The sequence below is a fragment of the Schistocerca cancellata genome, chromosome 6 (genome assembly GCF_023864275.1).
Source record: "Schistocerca cancellata isolate TAMUIC-IGC-003103 chromosome 6, iqSchCanc2.1, whole genome shotgun sequence".
NCBI lineage: Eukaryota > Metazoa > Arthropoda > Insecta > Orthoptera > Acrididae > Schistocerca > Schistocerca cancellata.
The window spans coordinates 23,605,005-23,623,824 of NC_064631.1; the positions used below are offsets into that span (position 1 = coordinate 23,605,005).

An 18,820-nucleotide genomic window follows, 5' to 3' on the forward strand; every position below is an offset into this window, starting at 1 on the left:
GAAGTCTGTTGCTTCTCTCTGCTTCTGCATATTGGTGTGAACTAGTGCACGATTTAGTCTTGCAGGATATACACCTTGATTTGTCAAATGGTTATAAAACTAACACAAGGGTAGTGTTACCACGTCACCACAAGATTTCAGTACTTCAGTTGAGGCACCATTATCGCCAGAACAGCTGCTACTTTTCAGTGATGATTTCTCTAACAGATTATGAACACAACCAATGTCTGGCAGTGGAGTATGCACTGCCTGTCTAATTATGTTTATCTGATCCTTTTGGTGTACAGTTTTTTGTTCCCATGTTTTCTGCTAGTGTTTGGAAATATTCACGAAATTTAGTAGCCAATGATTGGGATTTCAAAGGATCTATTTCATAATGGAATTTACGAAATGTGATGTGTGAGTAAATGGGTTGCATGTGGCCGGAATTCGCGGAATATGATGTGTGGTTAAATGGGTTGCATATGGCTGTTTAACAATAGCACTTTTTAATAAAGTATTCAAAATGAGTTTGTGACATCTGCACAGCTTGATCCAGTCTATATCCTTGAAGGTTGTCCATCATTGTTAAAGATCTACAGAACTCAATAAATGAATTAAGTAATGACAAACACAAAATGTTTGGAGTTTGGAACGCTACTTGTTGATACTTACAATAACTTTTAATTTTCTGTGCGCAACATACCAACTGCCTTGATCTGGGTTATCTTTTGCAGATGTCAACTGAACATTCCTGCTACAATTCCTGCATGTTTTACGACACTTTTCTTATTTTGTATTTACTATAGTTCTTCCGTATGTCCCTTAATTACTGTTTTTACTTCTATCTTTTTGTGATCCAGTTCATTAATAACCATGTTTCTTGATATTTAAATATTTAGTTACTGTGTCCTCACAGTTTTGCTCGTATTATACTCTGCGTTTATTTGGGTAAATTTGGACTTACATGCTACATTGCACTGAGGTGATTTGCTAACATACTATAAATCTGCAACGAAAAACAAAGTTTAAAACTTAGCAATGGTACATAAACAACAACTTAAATAATTTTACAGAATTTATGTCATTTAAATGAATAGTAATACAATTAGTGAAGTGATTAAAGTAATTGTCGAACAAAATTAAAGCATAAATTCTTTATGCTTTAATTAATTGTTAAGTTATTTAGACCGTCCTTTACACGATTCATTACTTTGGGTCACCTCAGACTTGCGCATCGAATTTACTATAGCTACGAAATAATGGGAAGGGTTTGCGTTACATCAGGAGTGATCTGACTGTTTCTGAAATAGTATTATTTTCCCTTTGAGTAGCTGTTACGACCATTTGGCTAGTGGCTACTACACTACAGTCAATTTCTTTTATATATCAGACCTATTTGTGACTGGTACACCACTGACAAACTTTAATAGAGTAAAAGATTTCTCTGAATGAGCTGCAAACGTCACTTAAGTTTATAGTGATTTGATTTCACTTAAACTGCACTAAAATATTATTATTCTGTTCTTTTTTATTCATATACTGCGATGTAAATATTACACAATGCAATACGAAAGTTCCGAGGACGCCATAATTATAATATAGCGCGCCGCATATCGTATTTGTCGGCCATTGAAAGAACACGATATCGGACATTCGTATAATTGACAGGTTGTCAGCAGACATTACCAATAATAGGCGGAAGAACTTTTTCTGTAGCAGTGGTCGGCAACAATAATTTATTGTTACTGTTGCGAAATACCAGAATGAATAACAAGCGCTCGTTTATTTGTATAAGTGCGCTCTTGGCTCGTGAGTTTTGTCGGAATTGCTTGTTAAGTGAATAAAATGTTCGGTTCGATTTGCGAAAGACAGTTGAAAGAATATGTAAATTAGCTTCTTGTCAGTACGTCTGTTAGTGTTTAGTGGAACATGACATAAGTGGAGTTATTTAAAAATACCGCTTCTTTATGATTCAGGCGGACTCTATCAGTAGCGCTTGCATCGCCGCTGGATTTAACGGATCGAATTCGTACACAAGTCAAGTTTCCAAGAGTAAGAAAACGCTGTATATAGCTACGAAAGCCTGGCGGGGCTTGTAAATGCCCGGTTACCGTGCTAGATAGAGTATTTGCACTCATGAAGGCGATATCACCGTCTTGAAGAAAACCGTGTATGAAGGGTGTTGTTGGGCCGCACTCACTGCGCTGAGTTATTAATGAAAATGACGGAATATAAGTTGGTTGTTGTGGGAGGTAAGTTTTTGTAAGTGTTCATTATTCAGTTAAGTATATTTGGTGTGCAGTTATGAAAAACGTACAACGTATGTCCAAATTATCGAAAGAAATATGCAAAAGTGCTGATCTTCTAATCTGTTAATCAGCAGTGTTTCGTTTCTGAAGTCAGATGTTCCTGTTAAGACGATACTTTGTGTCATACATATGATTGATGTGACATATTTCATTAATACTCGTGATTAAGTGTATCATACTTTCTACAAAAAAGCCCAATAATTTCATTAATTTTTGAGATACCTTTGTTTATGAAACTATTTTCTCAACAGACTGTATCAGTAACGTAAGTAAGAAATATAGGTAATTATCAGTAGATGTAAGACAAATGTCACAAAGGTACATTTAATGTGGTTAGCCGTTGGATTACAGACAAGAGGTGTTATGCTATATGAAAGCTTTTAGAATCATTAACTGGATCTGTGGTGCAGCAGTGTGTGTTGAATTTCCTAGACATAATTAAACAGTGAATGGTTTCATGATCTCTATGTGGAGCACTGAATACATTGTGTGTCTAAAAGACATGTTACAGCACGTAATTCGTATTTTGAGGTAGGGCTATATACATAGCAGCAAATAATTTTTTTTAGGGTACGGAAATAAAAGTTGTTGCTTCTTCAAACAAAGATACCATCTTTGCAAGTATTTTCAAAAGGACAATAGGCCTATAAGACTTAACTTCCTGCTTAGAGTTTACAGCAGTAAAAAAATTCTTGCCTTAGCTGTAATAAGTTTTTTTTTTGCTAATTGTATTAAATTTGTGTTATTTATGTGTGTTTCCACATTTCAATCTTTTAAAAATTATAGCTGTCATAAATTCTGTATTGTATTGGAGAAGGAACCAGAAACTGTATTGGAGAAGGAACCAGAAGCCTTTTTTTTTGTTATAGTGACTATGTTGGTGGGATATATAGGCTTAATTGTCATTTTAATCTCTTACTACTTGTGCTGCAGGGAAATGGTATCTGCCTGGCAGGAGTCTTCCGTTTTTCTTCCTTTAAATTTTCATTTTTAGTTAATGTACATTTGAAACATTTATAGTTGAACATTTTCAGTTCCTCATTTATAGACCAACTACAGTTATCAAAATAGTGCCCCATCTTCACCTGTATGACATACCTCTAAGGCCACATTTCAGCTTGTAGTTCATTTAATGGATAATGGTATTTCAAAAAAGACTTCATTCTGTATCAGATTTATAATATAGTGTATAATAATTATCCTCTCCGTGTTAACAGCATTACATTGTAGCAGAATAAACCAGGTAAATGAGTTACATGTATTTCCATACTTCTGATAGCCTCTAATTTCTCTTTCCACACTGATATAGTCGATTAGCTCCAGTCCTCCTCACTGCATGCTGGGACATTCCATGCCAGAAGGTGTAGAGTTTCCTGCTGGACTAAGATGTGTTTAGATGCAATTGAGTGAAGTTTTATGTTCACCAATTCAGTGATTGCAGCTTCCATCTGTTTATCCCTGAGTGTTCTGTGACTTTAAGACAGAATATCTCTGGCAATATTTTCTTGAAAGAAACAAAACTAGGCCACATAATATAGCATTTTGTGCTCACCCAAGTGAAATAATAAAGATTTTTTATAGTAATTTTGATATTGGTAATTTGAAGCGAATTTGGACCAAAAAAATAGAGCTTGAAAGTTTAACTTTTTATGTCAGTGGAAGTAATTGTGGCATAAAACCTGAAACTTCCCATATAATAACCTACCAATGTGAGGTGTTAGAGTTCACAATGTCATTCTGCTACTGCTTTCAAATAGTTAACAAACTGTGGGCAGAGTTGTCATTTTTTTGTAAAAAAGCCAAAAATGGGTATTTCTAGCCCCTTTTTACAAACCAGAGTATCCTGCAAACTCTTTTAAGCCATTATCATTAGATAAGCTGTGTTCTAAACGACCTAAAAAACTAGACTTTGTTTTGCAATGTAAGCATAAAAGGCTCCATAAACAATCTGAAAATATGTTCATATTCCTCAAGTACTCATATTAAATCTGACCTATTTTATTATGTTCTGTAATTGTTTAGTTTTCTTTGGGTCAGGTACTACTGTAAGTCCTGATGACTTGGAAGCAAAAGAGAGCCAGAAGAACTCGAAAATCTTCAAAAAGGGTGTCTTTTATGATGACTTGCCATGACGTAATTCAGCCTGTTTTTCTGCTATAATAACTACAGAATCAAGCTTGTTATAAACTTCAAAATCATACCAAGGCACTGGACGTTGCAACACCAAAACTGTTGCGTAACAACTGTGGTGCACAAGATGATTTTGAGTCTTTTTTTTATTGTATAATGTTATTGATTCCTGTTTAAAGTGTACAGTATTTTGTGTTCACACAGTTTGCAGTTTATGTGGAACATTAGTGTAATGATGGAAAAATTGTGTAAATGTGTAGCTCTGATCCACGCTGGTATAATAACTGTTGGTTTCTTTTAAAGTGAGAAAAGCAACGTCCCTGTCACCATGCGGGCAATGCCTGAAGCTGTGCAATAGCAGCCATGGATGGGTTTCCTTAATACAGGATCTCTGTCTGTTAACAGTTTGTATCCACAGGGTTTCAAGCGTTGATGATACATTCCTTTAAGACTCCCAGGCCAAAGCTAGAAGAGGTTTCTTCTAGGATCTTACACTAATGTTTACGCCAAGCTATTATAATTCTTTAGAGGTTTCATTAGTTTGCTGTTGAATATCTCAAGTGCCAGCCAGATGCTGTCCTTGACTGAGCTGGAATATCTGCAATACTATTCTATTCTGGAACCCAGCACTGTAATTCTTGATGGCCAATAAGATGAATTGGCTGTGCCATTAAGTGCATAAAGCTTACAATGTGTCCTGCTGCTCAGTGGGAATTTTACAGAAATTTCCAACCCACCACATTTCTTCATAAATGCATGAAGCATTTTGTCGTGACTGGAGGTCTGATGGTAATACACTTGCTACTTTGGCCATAAAAGATGATGCATCTTTCGAAACTCTCCTGACCTGAATTGTTTCAGCTGTTGGCAAAAAAATCATGAATCCCCCCTCCCCTCCCCCTCCAATGTCCATGCCCATATGTAGACATCTCATCTTTTGATGCTTGATTTTTTTTTTACAGTTAATTGTTTGCTGATGAAAGAAAATTTAATACTATTAATACTTCCTCCAGTGCAGAAGCAAAACTGATAGATAGGCACAAGAATCTGTCTGTTAATGGGCCCTTGTAAGCTTACTCTTGCTGCTAATAACTTCGTTGTACCTAAAAGCCATCCCATGGTGACTTCTCACATCTTGTAGCAAAAAAAAATTCAAGGTTGGTTAGTTACATGTTCCATGGATCATTTTGCACATTGGATTGTGATGTGGAAAAAGTCACTACATTCATATCACAAATTAATTTGTACATACGGTTACGTTCCGAACATTCCTGAGGTGTGTGTGTGTGTGTGTGTGTGTGTGTGTGTGTGTGTGTGCTTAATAGATGTGGGAAATCTGGGCAAAATGTGTTTTCTTACGTATTTCATCAACTTCATGGTAAAAACATGAACAATAATTGTACCTTGTCAGACAGTCATTGAGAGTGCAAAAACTTGTAGAATCCACCTTCTGATTTTGTGGAAAATAGATGACACATGGATAAATTTGTGCTCAACTATTTTCCCCGTGGAAATGTTGCATTGTATTCTGAACAATGAGTGATTAATTTTCTGCAAAATCCATTAGGACAATAATCTCGTCTCCCTTCAGATTAAATTTAAGGGCTTTAAGATGCATACTTTAATGTTTGGCAGTGTAATTATGGCATAACAAGACTCTCAAATTTTTGTTACTTCTTTTTAAGGAAATTTATCCATTGCCATACTCTTTGTGTACATAGTGTTTCAATTGGTATGGATTCGTCGCTTGTATACAGAACATGCCATGTGAAAAACACTAGCGAATGAAGATGCTGCAGCTTCTGGTGCAGGACACTTTTCACAGTGATGTTGCATGCATTAACTGTTAATAAGTGAATATGATTGCTCATGAGCTGGCATCTGATAGAGGAACTCTACCTGTGTCAAGTTAATGTATAGGGGGTACAATTCTACCATCATCACGAGGGACTTCTTTATCACAGTAAGGCTATAAATAGCAGAATAAAACAGAACTTTTACTGTTGTGTCAGAGCAACTTCAGGACCCAAAACAGTACTTCAGACTATTCCAAGAATGAAGAATTTTTATTAGCTGTTGGTAATTTTGGAATTAAACTTAACCTTATTATTGGTACATAATAAACCACACACTCACTCACACACAGATAGAGATATATATATAAAAAAGCGCTGGCAGGTCGATAGACACACAAACATACACACAAAATTCTAGCTTTCGCAACCAACGGTTGCCTCGTCAGGAAAGAGGGAAGGAGAAGGAAAGACAAAAGGATATGGGTTTTAGGGAGAGGGTAAGGAGTCATTCCAATCCCGGGAGCGGAAAGACTTACCTTAGGGGGAAAAAAGGACAGGTATACTTTGCACACACACACATATCCATCCACACATACACAGACACAAGCAGACATTTGTAAAGGCAAAGAGTTTTTCCCACGTGGAATGTTTCCCTCTATATATATATATATGTCTGCTTGTGTCTTGTATGTATGGATGGATATGTGTGTGTGTGCGAGTGTATACCTGTCCTTTTTTCCCCCTAAGGTAAGTCTTTCCGCTCCCGGGATTGGAATGACTCCTTACCCTCTCCCTTAAAACCCATATCCTTTCGTCTTTCCCTCTCCTTCCCTCTTTCCTGATGAGGCAACAGTTTGTTGCGAAAGCTTGAGTTTTGTGTGTATGTTTGTGTTTATTTGTGTGTCTATCGACCTGCCAGCGCTTTTGTTGGGTAAGTCTCATCATCTTTCTTTTTAAATATATATATATATGGTTATAATAGAAGGAAACATTCCATGAAGGAAAAATATACCTAAAAACAAAGATGATGTGACTTACCAAATGAAAGTGCTGGCAGGTCGACAGACACACAAACGAACACAAACATACACACAAAATTCAAGCTTTCGCAACAAACTGTTGCCTCATCAGGAAAGAGGGAAGGAGAGGGAAAGACGAAAGGATGTGGGTTTTAAGGGAGAGGGTAAGGAGTCATTCCAGTCCCGGGAGCGGAAAGACTTACCTTATGGGGAAAAAAGGACGGGTATACACTCGCGCACACACACACATATCCATCCACACATATACAGACACAAGCAGACATATTTAAAGACAAAGAGTCTTTAAATATGTCTGCTTGTGTCTGTATATGTGTGGATGGATATGTGTGTGTGTGCGAGTGTATACCCGTCCTTTTTTCCCCATAAGGTAAGTCTTTCCGCTCCCGGGACTGGAATGACTCCTTACCCTCTCCCTTAAAACCCACATCCTTTCGTCTTTCCCTCTCCTTCCCTCTTTCCTGATGAGGCAACAGTTTGTTGCGAAAGCTTGAATTTTGTGTGTATGTTTGTGTTCGTTTGTGTGTCTGTCGACCTGCCAGCACTTTCATTTGGTAAGTCACATCATCTTTGTTTTTAGGTATATATATATATATATATATATATATATATATATATATATATATATATATATATATATATATATATATATATATAATAGAAGGAAACATTCCACGAAGGAAAAATATACCTAAAAACAAAGATGATGTGACTTACCAAATGAAAGTGCTGGCAGGTCGACAGACACACAAACGAACACAAACATACACACAAAATTCATGCTTTCGCAACAAACTGTTGCCTCATCAGGAAAGAGGGAAGGAGAGGGAAAGACGAAAGGATGTGGGTTTTAAGGGAGAGGGTAAGGAGTCATTCCAGTCCCGGGAGCGGAAAGACTTACCTTAGGGGGAAAAAAGGACGGGTATACACTCGCGCACACACACACACACACACACATATCCATCCACATATATACAGAGACAAGCAGACATATTTAAAGACAAAGAGTTTGGGCAGAGATGTCAGTCGAGGCAGAAGTGCAGAGGCAAAGATGTTGTTGAATGACTTCCCATCTCCGGAGTTCGGATAGGTTGGTGTTAGTAGGAAGTATCCAGATAACCCGGACGGTGTAACACTGCGCCAAGATGTGCTGGTCGTGCACCAAGGCATGTTTAGCCACAGGGTGATCCTCATTACTAACAAACACTGTCTGCCTGTGTCCATTCATGCGAATGGACAGTTTGTTGCTGGTCATTCCCACATAGAACGCATCACAGTGTAGGCAGGTCAGATGGTAGATCACGTGGGTGCTTTCACACGTGGCTCTGCCTTTGATTGTGTACACCTTCCGGGTTACAGGACTGGAGTAGGTGGTGGTGGGAGGGTGCATGGGACAGGTTTTACACCGGGGGCGGTTACAAGGGTAGGAGCCAGAGGGTAGGGAAGGTGGTTTGGGGATTTCATAGGGATGAACTTTTTTCCCCCTAAGGTAAAAGGGAAAAAAGGACGGGTATACACTCGCGCACACACACACATATCCATCCACACATATACTTTTTTCCCCATAAGGTAAGTCTTTCCGCTCCCGGGACTGGAATGACTCCTTACTCTCTCCCTTAAAACCCACATCCTTTCGTCTTTCCCTCTCCTTCCCTCTTTCCTGATGAGGCAACAGTTTGTTGCGAAAGCTTGAATTTTGTGTGTATGTTTGTGTTCGTTTGTGTGTCTGTCGACCTGCCAGCACTTTCATTTGGTAAGTCACATCATCTTTGTTTTTAGGTATATATATATATATATATAAATATAATAGAGGGAAACGTTCCACGTGGGAAAAATATATTTAAAAAGAAAGATGATGAGACTTACCAAACAAAAGCGCTGGCAGGTCGATAGACACACAGACAAACACAAACATACACACAAAATCTAGCTTTCGCAACCAATGGTTGCCTCGTCAGGAAAGAGGGAAGGAGAGGGAAAGACAAAAGGATTTGGGTTTTAAGGGAGAGGGTAAGGAGTCATTCCAATCCCGGGAGCGGAAAGACTTACCTTAGGGGGAAAAAAGGAGGGAAAAAAGGACAGGTATACACTCGCACACACACACATATCCATCCTCATATACACAGACACAAGCAGACATTTGTATATGAGGATGGATATGTGTGTGTGTGCGAGTGTATACCTGTCCTTTTTTCCCTCCTTTTTTCCCCCTAAGGTAAGTCTTTCCGCTCCCGGGATTGGAATGACTCCTTACCCTCTCCCTTAAAACCCAAATCCTTTTGTCTTTCCCTCTCCTTCCCTCTTTCCTGACGAGGCAACCATTGGTTGCGAAAGCTAGATTTTGTGTGTATGTTTGTGTTTGTCTGTGTGTCTATCGACCTGCCAGCGCTTTTGTTTGGTAAGTCTCATCATCTTTCTTTTTAAATATATATATATATATATATATATAAAATAGAGGGAAACATTCCACGTGGGAAAAATATATTTAAAAAGAAAGATGATGTGACTTACCAAATGATAGACAAATTAATTTCAGTGTTGTACATTGACCACATTAAAGCTGTATAATACGTTTTCTGAGTGCCATTTGTACAACCATATTTTAATGGTTTTTACTAGTAACATGGACTGAGCAGAGTGTGGAACTTGTTACAGATTTTAGTGGATCAGTTTCATGAGGCTTTTCTGTTCTGGATAATTTGTGCCTTGGTATAGTCAAATGAGCCTTAACTACAGTGTTAGGTTGGTGAGATTCCTACTTACAAGAAGTCTGAGTACAGAATAGCAAAACATTGATATAGGCCTATGTGGATTCATAATTGTAGGATAGACTAATGTGGAGATCTGTCTCAAACCAGTCTTTCAACTGAAGACAACCACAAGAGTCTGGCAAAAGATAACCAATGTTACATTTATGACCAGTTGTTCAAATTACATTTTGTTCCTGTATTTTGAAAGTGAAGAGAATACAAGTGGACACACAACTGTGGAAATGTGGGTCTTGAAAGTAATGTAATCATTGAATGCTCTAATGAATAAGAAGTGTCCAAGAACAAACTCTTTTCAGCATTCCGTAGCCAAATTTAAAATGCAGCATTTCCATGCAACACCTAAAATGGGTTTCCGGAAACGTCTTCTCATTTTTCTTTAACTGTTTATTCTCATTCCTTCATCAGACAAATAGTTGACAATGCACTAGCTGAGCACAAGTTATTCTTATCCACACGATAAAGAGCATTGAAGTAGCAACTGAGCTATACCTAGAACATAAACAGCGTATTGCAAAATCTGTCTTTAATCAGTAGTAAAGTCCTATGGGTGTAACTGCTGCTAGCTCTAAATCACTGTGGAAACTATAGAAAAACTCTTTTCTCTCTCTCTCTCTCTCTCTCTCTGTGTGTGTGTGTGTGTGTGTGTGTGTGTGTGTGTGTGTGTGTGTGTGTGTGTACGTACTTAAGGGTTGGGGCCAGTACATAAGAAGGGAAATGCTGCTGAAGTAGCCATAAAATTTGTGTGAAGTCAGATTTAAAGTTGACCAAACCTGCTCTCTGCAAGGCCAACATTCTGAGCCAGTGTCCATGATGAAACCCTGGATTTTCTTTTTACAGTGCTCTTGTAACAGACATATTTCATGTAGCAACCAATGCCCGCATCACGTAGCAAACAGCACGAGGCATCATTAAACAGCATTGCACACTACGTAGAGGGTAGCCACACAACATGCCATCCGAGTCATCGTGGCGGCAGGTCTGCAGGGCAACGATTTCAGTGTATTGTGACATCAAGGTAAAAGAGCTGTCAGGTTGAAGTTTTGCGACCTTTATTTGCAAACTCTGTATTCAATGTAGTTGCAGATTAAAGGGATGACAGTGCATTGCTTTTGGCTGTGAAATGCCTGTTTAATAGATGTTGCATAGAAGGCAGCACCTTGTCCACACTGCGGAGACTGGTTCACCCTGTGTCAGTTTGTCATCAAGCAAGGACTTTCTTGTGTTTGTTACTGTGTGGAATGGACAGGAAAGAGAGTGCTGTTCACGGGAAGAAGGGGCAGACATGCACTGTGCTCACAGCGCGGCGGATGGAAATGCTCACACTGCCCAATGTTTGGACATTCGGTGGTTTCCGAATCGAGTACCAGATCCACTCACATTTAGTGGGCCCTACGGGAGAAAGGTTCACTTGAGGTACATTTTCCACTGGCACATTCTTGTAAGGCTGACTTCGAAACACAATGTATTCATTTTGTGTTACAGGTACGAAGGCCAGACGGATGCGGTCATCAATGCACAGCGTGTACACCAGGGCTTGAAGGAGTGGCTTTAGCACTGCTGAAAAATGCACCGTCAACAAGCTCACGGCATGTTGTATGGGAAATAGGTGTAAGCCATTCCATGATTTGGTGTGTGTGGCATGAAGATGATTTGCAACCCTACTGCCTTCAGAAGGTTCACATCCTTGATACTAATGATTTTCCCCATCAAATTGAATTCTGCCAGTGGTTTTTCTAAAGGTGTAATTGAACCAGACTTTCCGAACCATGTATGTTTCACAGACAAGGCATCCTTTACACAAGAGAGTATGTGGAGCAGCCATAATCGACACATTTGAACATGGAAAAATCTGCACGCTGCCTTTGTGGTCACCAAGATCAGTTCGCTGTCAATGTTTGGGTTGGCTTGGTAGGCGATAATCAGGTTGGTCTATACATGTTCCCCTGGCAACTGAACACAGACAGATACTTCATCTTTTTATGAGAAACTCTGCCAGAATTAATGGAACATGTTCTACTATGTGTGACAGTGAATGTGGTACCAACATGATGGTGCACCTGTGCCCATGCAGTGTGAATGCTTTTGGATGAAACCTTTGGTGAGAAGTGGACGGCCAGTGGCATTATGTGTAAATTCCCCCGGCTTGATGCCCATTGATTTTTTCCTCTGGGGCACCTGAAATAGGTTGTCTATGAAACACCCATTGAGACTGATGAAGAGGTGATAGTACACATTATGGCAGCCTCCTATGCAATTTCCACTTTGCCAGGAGTGTTTGAAAGAGTGCAACAGTCACTCCAGCATCATTGCACCACAGCTTGCATTCAACCAGGGCGGCATAATTTCGAGCACTTCTTGTAACTGTTTTCAAATAAAATTTATAAAACATTGCCCTGACTTCTCATTTACCTTGATGCCACACGTACATTGAAAACATTGCCCTGTAGACTTGCTACTGTGACTGCTCGAGTAGCATGTTGTGTGCCTATACTATTGGCAGTGCTGTTAAACGATGCCTAGCACCGTACACTAAGGGGTGTGAATATAGGTTGCAATGTGAAATATGCTTATTACGACCTACTCTACCAGCCCTCTTGTTTTCTGCATTCATTTCATACACACCCTGTATATATCTGCTACTAGCATACTTTGTTACACATAGATGGGAGTGAGTATTTCAGACAACTTTAGGTGTGTGTGTGTGTGTGTGTGTGTGTGTGTGTGTGTGTGTGAAGACAGAGACACACACACACACACACACACACACACACACACACACACACAACAAAAGAACTTTGGCTATGTTGGCATAATGCACAATGTTTGAAAATGATGCTTTTGCATGCTTCTTATTTTCAGTAGTTAATTTGTTGTAGTCTAATAGGAAGGCCTGTGGGTCTGCAACTTTATTGTCTTTGTGTTTTTCTTGTTGTCATCATTGAGAGATGGTCTTATTTGTCAACGAGAGAATAAGACCTGGATATGAAAGATAACAATAAAACAAACAGTTAGTTAAAAACACAAAAAAACCATACCTGGAACTGGTGTGTTCTGTTAATGGAAATAAACCAGAACTGTATGTTTCCTGTCCTCTCCTATAGTGGTGCTTGGTTTGTGTCGTGAAATTCTTTGCTCTTAAGAGTTTAGTTTTCATGCTTTTACTGTATGAAGTTTTGTTGCTATGTAACATCTTTTTAGAAATTAAAGAGAGAAGATCACTATTCCTAAAAGTATTGTGTTCTTGCTATAAAAATATACCACAACTTTTCCATTTACTAGGAAATTCATGAGACTACAAGTTTTGTGGACTGGCAGACCTAACGCTTCAGTTGAGTGACAACAGTAGTCGTACAAATATTCGCAAGTTGTCAAGTGACGATCAGTGGAAAACATGGATACAGCAGATTTAGCTTTGTTTAAAGGAACCTTCCTTTTATTTGATTACAGATGGTACATTTCAGTGTTCATCATTAGCGGAAGGAGATGAACCGTCCAACGCATTTCAGCACTGGCAGTGGGACAATGCTCGGGCAGTTCATGTCATTGAAATGGCACTTGATGAGGAACCTGCTATTCATGTGCGAAAGAAGACTGATGCAAAAGAAATTTGGGACACCTTTATGTCAGCATATTATGCGGCTGTACACATTGTTTGTTTCTTTGAAACGTCAAAAAAATGACATCACATGTATAACAAAACACGCACATCACTACTTGTGAACATACCATGACTTATGCTGTGAACTGAACGAAATGAATCCAAATGCAGCTTTGCCCTTTCGCTGCTTCACCATCGTATTTTCGAAACATTAGGACCTGAATATCAGCTTTACAGGTTGACTTTGTATCCTGTTCCTTAATCTGAGTAGACGACAAAGCTTCTTGTAGAGGATTTGCATTTGATTGAGAATTCGCTAGCTACCCAGGCAGCTGGTGCTTTCCATGCCAAACCAAAATTGGATGAACAACGTCAAAAACAGAAGAAATTTGCAAGGGAGCGGAATAAGTCAAAGAAGAAATGAAGTGTGTCTATTGTAAGAAAGCTGGACATAATATTGCAAACTGCTGAAAGTGCATATCTGCAGAAGAAGTAAAAGCAACAGCTAACAACAACAATAATTAGAGTTCCATTTTAAAAGTGAGCAGCAAACCAAATACATTTATAGCCATTCGCTTGTTTCATGTTACTTTTGTTAGTGAATATTCTTGAATTTTGGACTCTGGCACAACCCGTCATATTTCATAAAGTAAACAGCATTTCACCAAGTTTGAAAAATTTCCTCTTCCACAATGTGTACATACAGCTGGCAATAAAGTTATTTTTTGCACATGGGACTGGCAATATTTATATTGAAATAATGATAAACAAAAATGGACACCTGCTTTGCTTAAAAATGTCTGGTATGTACCTGATGTCAGACACCAACTTTTCTCTGTGCATCAAGCTGCACAACGAGGATATAATGTGACTTACGACAACAAAGGTATTATCATTCAGTGACATAGTGAAATAGTCGCAACAGGAAGCCTGGTTAGTTCAGTATATATTTTGACCATACGAGTTTGTCCTCTGGATTCACAAGTAATGATTAACTTAGTAACTTGAGAAGAATAACTAAAAATGTTGGTATGGGAGACTCTGTCATCAAGATAAATGTCATATACATCATTTAAGTGCCTTGATACCACATCGTTTTGTGATGGATGTGTTCTTGGCAAATTCAACTTCAAATCATTTAGCCATCACAGAGATTGTCATAAAATGTCAGTGAGTTGTTCAATACAGATGTTAATGGACCAATATGTGTTGACTAGACATTCTTTTCATTACTATATGATTTTAAAAGATGATTGATTATTCTTGTTTTGTTCAGACATATTTCATGCAAAATAAATCTTAAGTGACTGACAATTTGAAAACATTTTTGAAGCTTTGTGATGCTATTGGTCATAAGGTAAAAGTGTATTGGTCAGTTTTGTCTTACATGTCCTGACACTCATGAGCAAAGTGGTGTTATTGAACAAGCAGTTAGACATATAGTTGAATTAGCTTGCTCAGTTAACATCTAGAAAGTTACCTAAGTCGTTTTTGGCTTATGCATATGTTACAGCTGTTTCTCTACTCAGTCATACTGGGAAGTCAAATGTTGAAGGTTAGACAGTTTCAGCTATTTATGCATTTTTGTATCAAAATGCTGTGTTTATTTGCCGAAGATATTTTGTTTGAAGTTTGATGACAAAGGTATATCTGGCCAATGTGAAAGACAAAGATGGTTACAAAGTGTGAAATCACACAATGTTTATTTTCAACCAGAAAAACTACGTATAACTGGAAATTCAAGTGAGCTGGAATTTAATTGCATACCTGAAGAAATAGGAGAGAAAAGTGAATCTACTGTTGATCAGATTGAGACTAGTGATCAATAATATTAGAATGAGTTACTAACTTGATGCCCAGTTCATTAAATTGAGTGATTACAAATTAGGATATCAGTCTCAGGAAGCAAATTCATTGGTTTGCCAGAGAAAAGCAGTCCATGAAGACCTTGCACCAACAAACTTCAATGAAGCTATGAAAAGTAGTAATTCCAGTTAATGGTTTAATGCAATGAAAGAAGAAATGAAGGCATTCGAAGAAAATGGTACGTGGGACATGTTAGAACTGCCCGAAGGAAAACTTGTTATCGATAATTGATGGGTACTTACTATGGAATATAGACCTGATGGATCGATACTGTGCTTGTTTGGTTGTGCATGGTATCTCTCAACATGCCAGACTTGATTGTGATAAAACTTTTAGTCCAGTTGCTCATTATGATGCTATTCATGGTGTAATAAAGATTGCAGCAGAAGAAAATCTGAAACTTGGTCAGTTCGATGTGAGAACTGGATTTTTGTATGGTTACTTGGATACAGAAATATACATGACTCAACCAGAAGGTTTCAATGACGTGTCAGGTATGGAGCCAAGCAATCACTTTGTTGCTGGAATAATAAGTTTCATTCATTCATGAAAAAAATTGCTGTATTAGAACTATAGCATATCCTTGCCTTTACATTCAAGAAAGCAAAATAGAGACATTACTGATTGCTATTTATGTTGATGATGGACCTGTCAGGAACAGCTCCAAGCACAGTGAATTCCTTTTTAGATATGTTAAAGTCAGAATTCAAAATAACAGTGGGATCTTTAGAGTCATTTTTAGACATGCAAATAGAATAATGAGTATCTGCCTTGTTTATTTCACAGTCAGCATACACAGAGAAGATTCTAGATTGTTTTAGCATGGCTGATTTGAAACCATTGAAGACTTCCTGTGATAATGAAAAATTATACATTGAATATAGCAACACTGTCGATAGCAACATTCCTTACTAAACCCAGTGCTTCTGATCGGAACACTGTTAAATGCATTTTCAGATATCTTCGTGGTACATCAGACTTGGGTCTCTTCTATACTACATCTGGTGGTAAACTATGTGCATGTGCTGACTTTGCTGGGAACACTAAAACAAGATGATCTACAGATGGTTTTGTTTCAATGATCAGTGACACAGCTGTATCATAGACATTTCAACTGCAGAAATCAGTTGCACTGTCCACCACTGAAGCGGAGTTCATTGCTGCAAGTGAAGGAGCCACGGAATTAGTATGGCTTAACAGACTTCTGTTGGAGATCAGCGAAAAAAGACGCACCCCTATCATTCATTCACGATACAAGTGTCATTAAAGTCTTTAAAATCAAAAATTTTTAGAGCAACATGTACCTAGATAGGACTTCATAACTAAAGTGTTTTGACATATTATTTATTTAAAAGTTCTGTGCACCACAGTTTGATTTAGTGGCAAGTTTTAAAGCAGTTAAATCAGAACTGTGTGTTTCCTGTCCTCTCCTGCGGTTGGTTTTGTGTCGTGTGAAATTCTTTACTCTTAAGAATTTCTTTAGCATGCTTTTACTCTATGAAATTTTGTTGCTATGTATCATCTTTTCAACTATTAAAGAGAGAAGACCACTGTTCCTAAAAGTGTTGTATTCTTGCTATAAAATATATCCTAAGTTCACCACAAAGTGCTCCTCTCCCCCCTCCCTTCTCCCATTCTGGAGAAGATTGTTGACATCTCCATCACTGAGTAAATGCTAATGCATTCTGTGTTCTTTAGGCCATCTCTCTCTCTCTCTCTCTCTCTCTCTCTGTGTGTGTGTGTGTGTGTGTGTGTGTGTGTGTGTGTGTTGGGCCCAGTCTTCTAAAAAGTAATACAGTAACTTTTGATTAATGAAACTAGGACAGATTTAATGATATTTAATGTATTAATTATGAATAAATGGTTGTCTTTTGATTGTTAATGGTTACCACTATTTAGGACAGAGAGAATTTCTTTTTAAAATAGGCAGAACAAAGAAATAAAGAACAGCTAATGCATGTAGTAACAACAGTTCACCTAGCTTCATTCTCATAATATGGCTAACCTCCTTGGGTCAAGTAACTTTAATGTGATATTCTTCAAATGGTATATTCTTCAAATTATATTCTTCAAATTCTCAGTTTTGTTTTGTTTTGTTGGATGTAATCACTAACCAAAATGCAGATAAACACTCTGAAGCTGTAAGGAGGACAGATACCTGTCTGAGTGTCTTCAGTGAAGTATTGGATCCGTCAAACAAATGTATGACAAAAAAATAGTGAATTAAAATACATGCATGTGATCTCTTGGCCAAGAAGTGAATCTGGGAGGAGGTTGGTGATGGCAGTTTAGAAATGGGCAGTGAAATAGAGTATGCACACCAGCAAGGTAGTTTAACATATGGGACCACTGTGAATTTGAAGTATGATGCATAAATGACAATTATAGTCATATGAAGTCTTCACTGCAAGGCAAATACTAAGGAAATTGTTAGTAGTAATAGTAGTAGTAGTAGTAGTAATTAGGTCATTCCCTGTAACATAAATCTTCTGAACAAGGAAACTATAGTCCAGTCATGACAAACAAATAAATGCTTAGGCCAATTGCAGCTGGTCTCGGAATAAAGTTGCTGTAAAAAATTTAATCTTTATCAGGGGGTGCCAGGTGACAAAGAGGATGGCACCATTATCTACATAAAAATGTGGCAATAAAAAATATCCTGGGACACTAAGGAGATTCTTAGTTATTGGAAAACCACATTGATTCGCTCTCTGCACAAAATGTGTGCTAAAACAAGTTGGCAAATACTGTAACATTTCTTTCCTTCCTTCCAGATGCTTCCATATTACCCTCCAGATCAGTTCAGACTGGGTTTGTGGAACAATTGAATTACCAAGTTGGTGACTACCAAATAAGATTTAGGAAAAGAATATCTTGTATAGGTTGGATTAAGAATACCATCACAAAAAGTTTTATGAACCCCATGGATTCGAAAATGCCTATGATTTTGTTTACAGGGAGAAATGTTGCTAAAAAATATGACGAAGTAAGGAGAAAGGATGTCAAAAAACAAAGATAATCAAATCAAAATATGCACATGCAAAAGATAAAATTCATAAGAGTAGTCTTTTGAATAATTAGAAATTACAAGTGGGATCATACTGAGTAATTGATTGTTACTATTTTAGTTCTGTTCAAGTGCATATTGGAGCATGTAATCTGTGAATTGAAAACAAATTTAGCAGGAACGGATTGCTTGCCAAGTGTATGTTGGAGGGGTAAAGAATGGCCATCAGATTGTTTGGCACTTATCGTTGTTCTGACTCTGCAGTAGAAAATAATAAACAGAAGAAGGTCTATGCCATATTCCATTAAAGAAATTCTTGATTAT

General features: G+C 37.9%; 1 protein-coding gene across 2 annotated transcripts in view; it reads left to right on the top strand.

The window, feature by feature from the left end:
- Nucleotides 1–1,231: 1,231 nt before the first annotated feature.
- LOC126088513 (GTPase HRas) overlaps nt 1,232–18,820 on the top strand; it is an 86,190-nt gene continuing 68,601 nt past the window's right edge. Inside the window, exons 1-2 of one of the 2 annotated variants that reach the window (XM_049906660.1) lie at nt 1,232–2,234; nt 11,508–11,633. In XM_049906660.1, coding sequence (XP_049762617.1) covers nt 11,621–11,633 — 13 coding nt within the window. In that variant the 5' untranslated portion in view covers nt 1,232–2,234; nt 11,508–11,620. The remainder of the gene's footprint in view (nt 2,235–11,507; nt 11,634–18,820) is intronic. The other variant, XM_049906659.1, reaches the window with a different exon arrangement.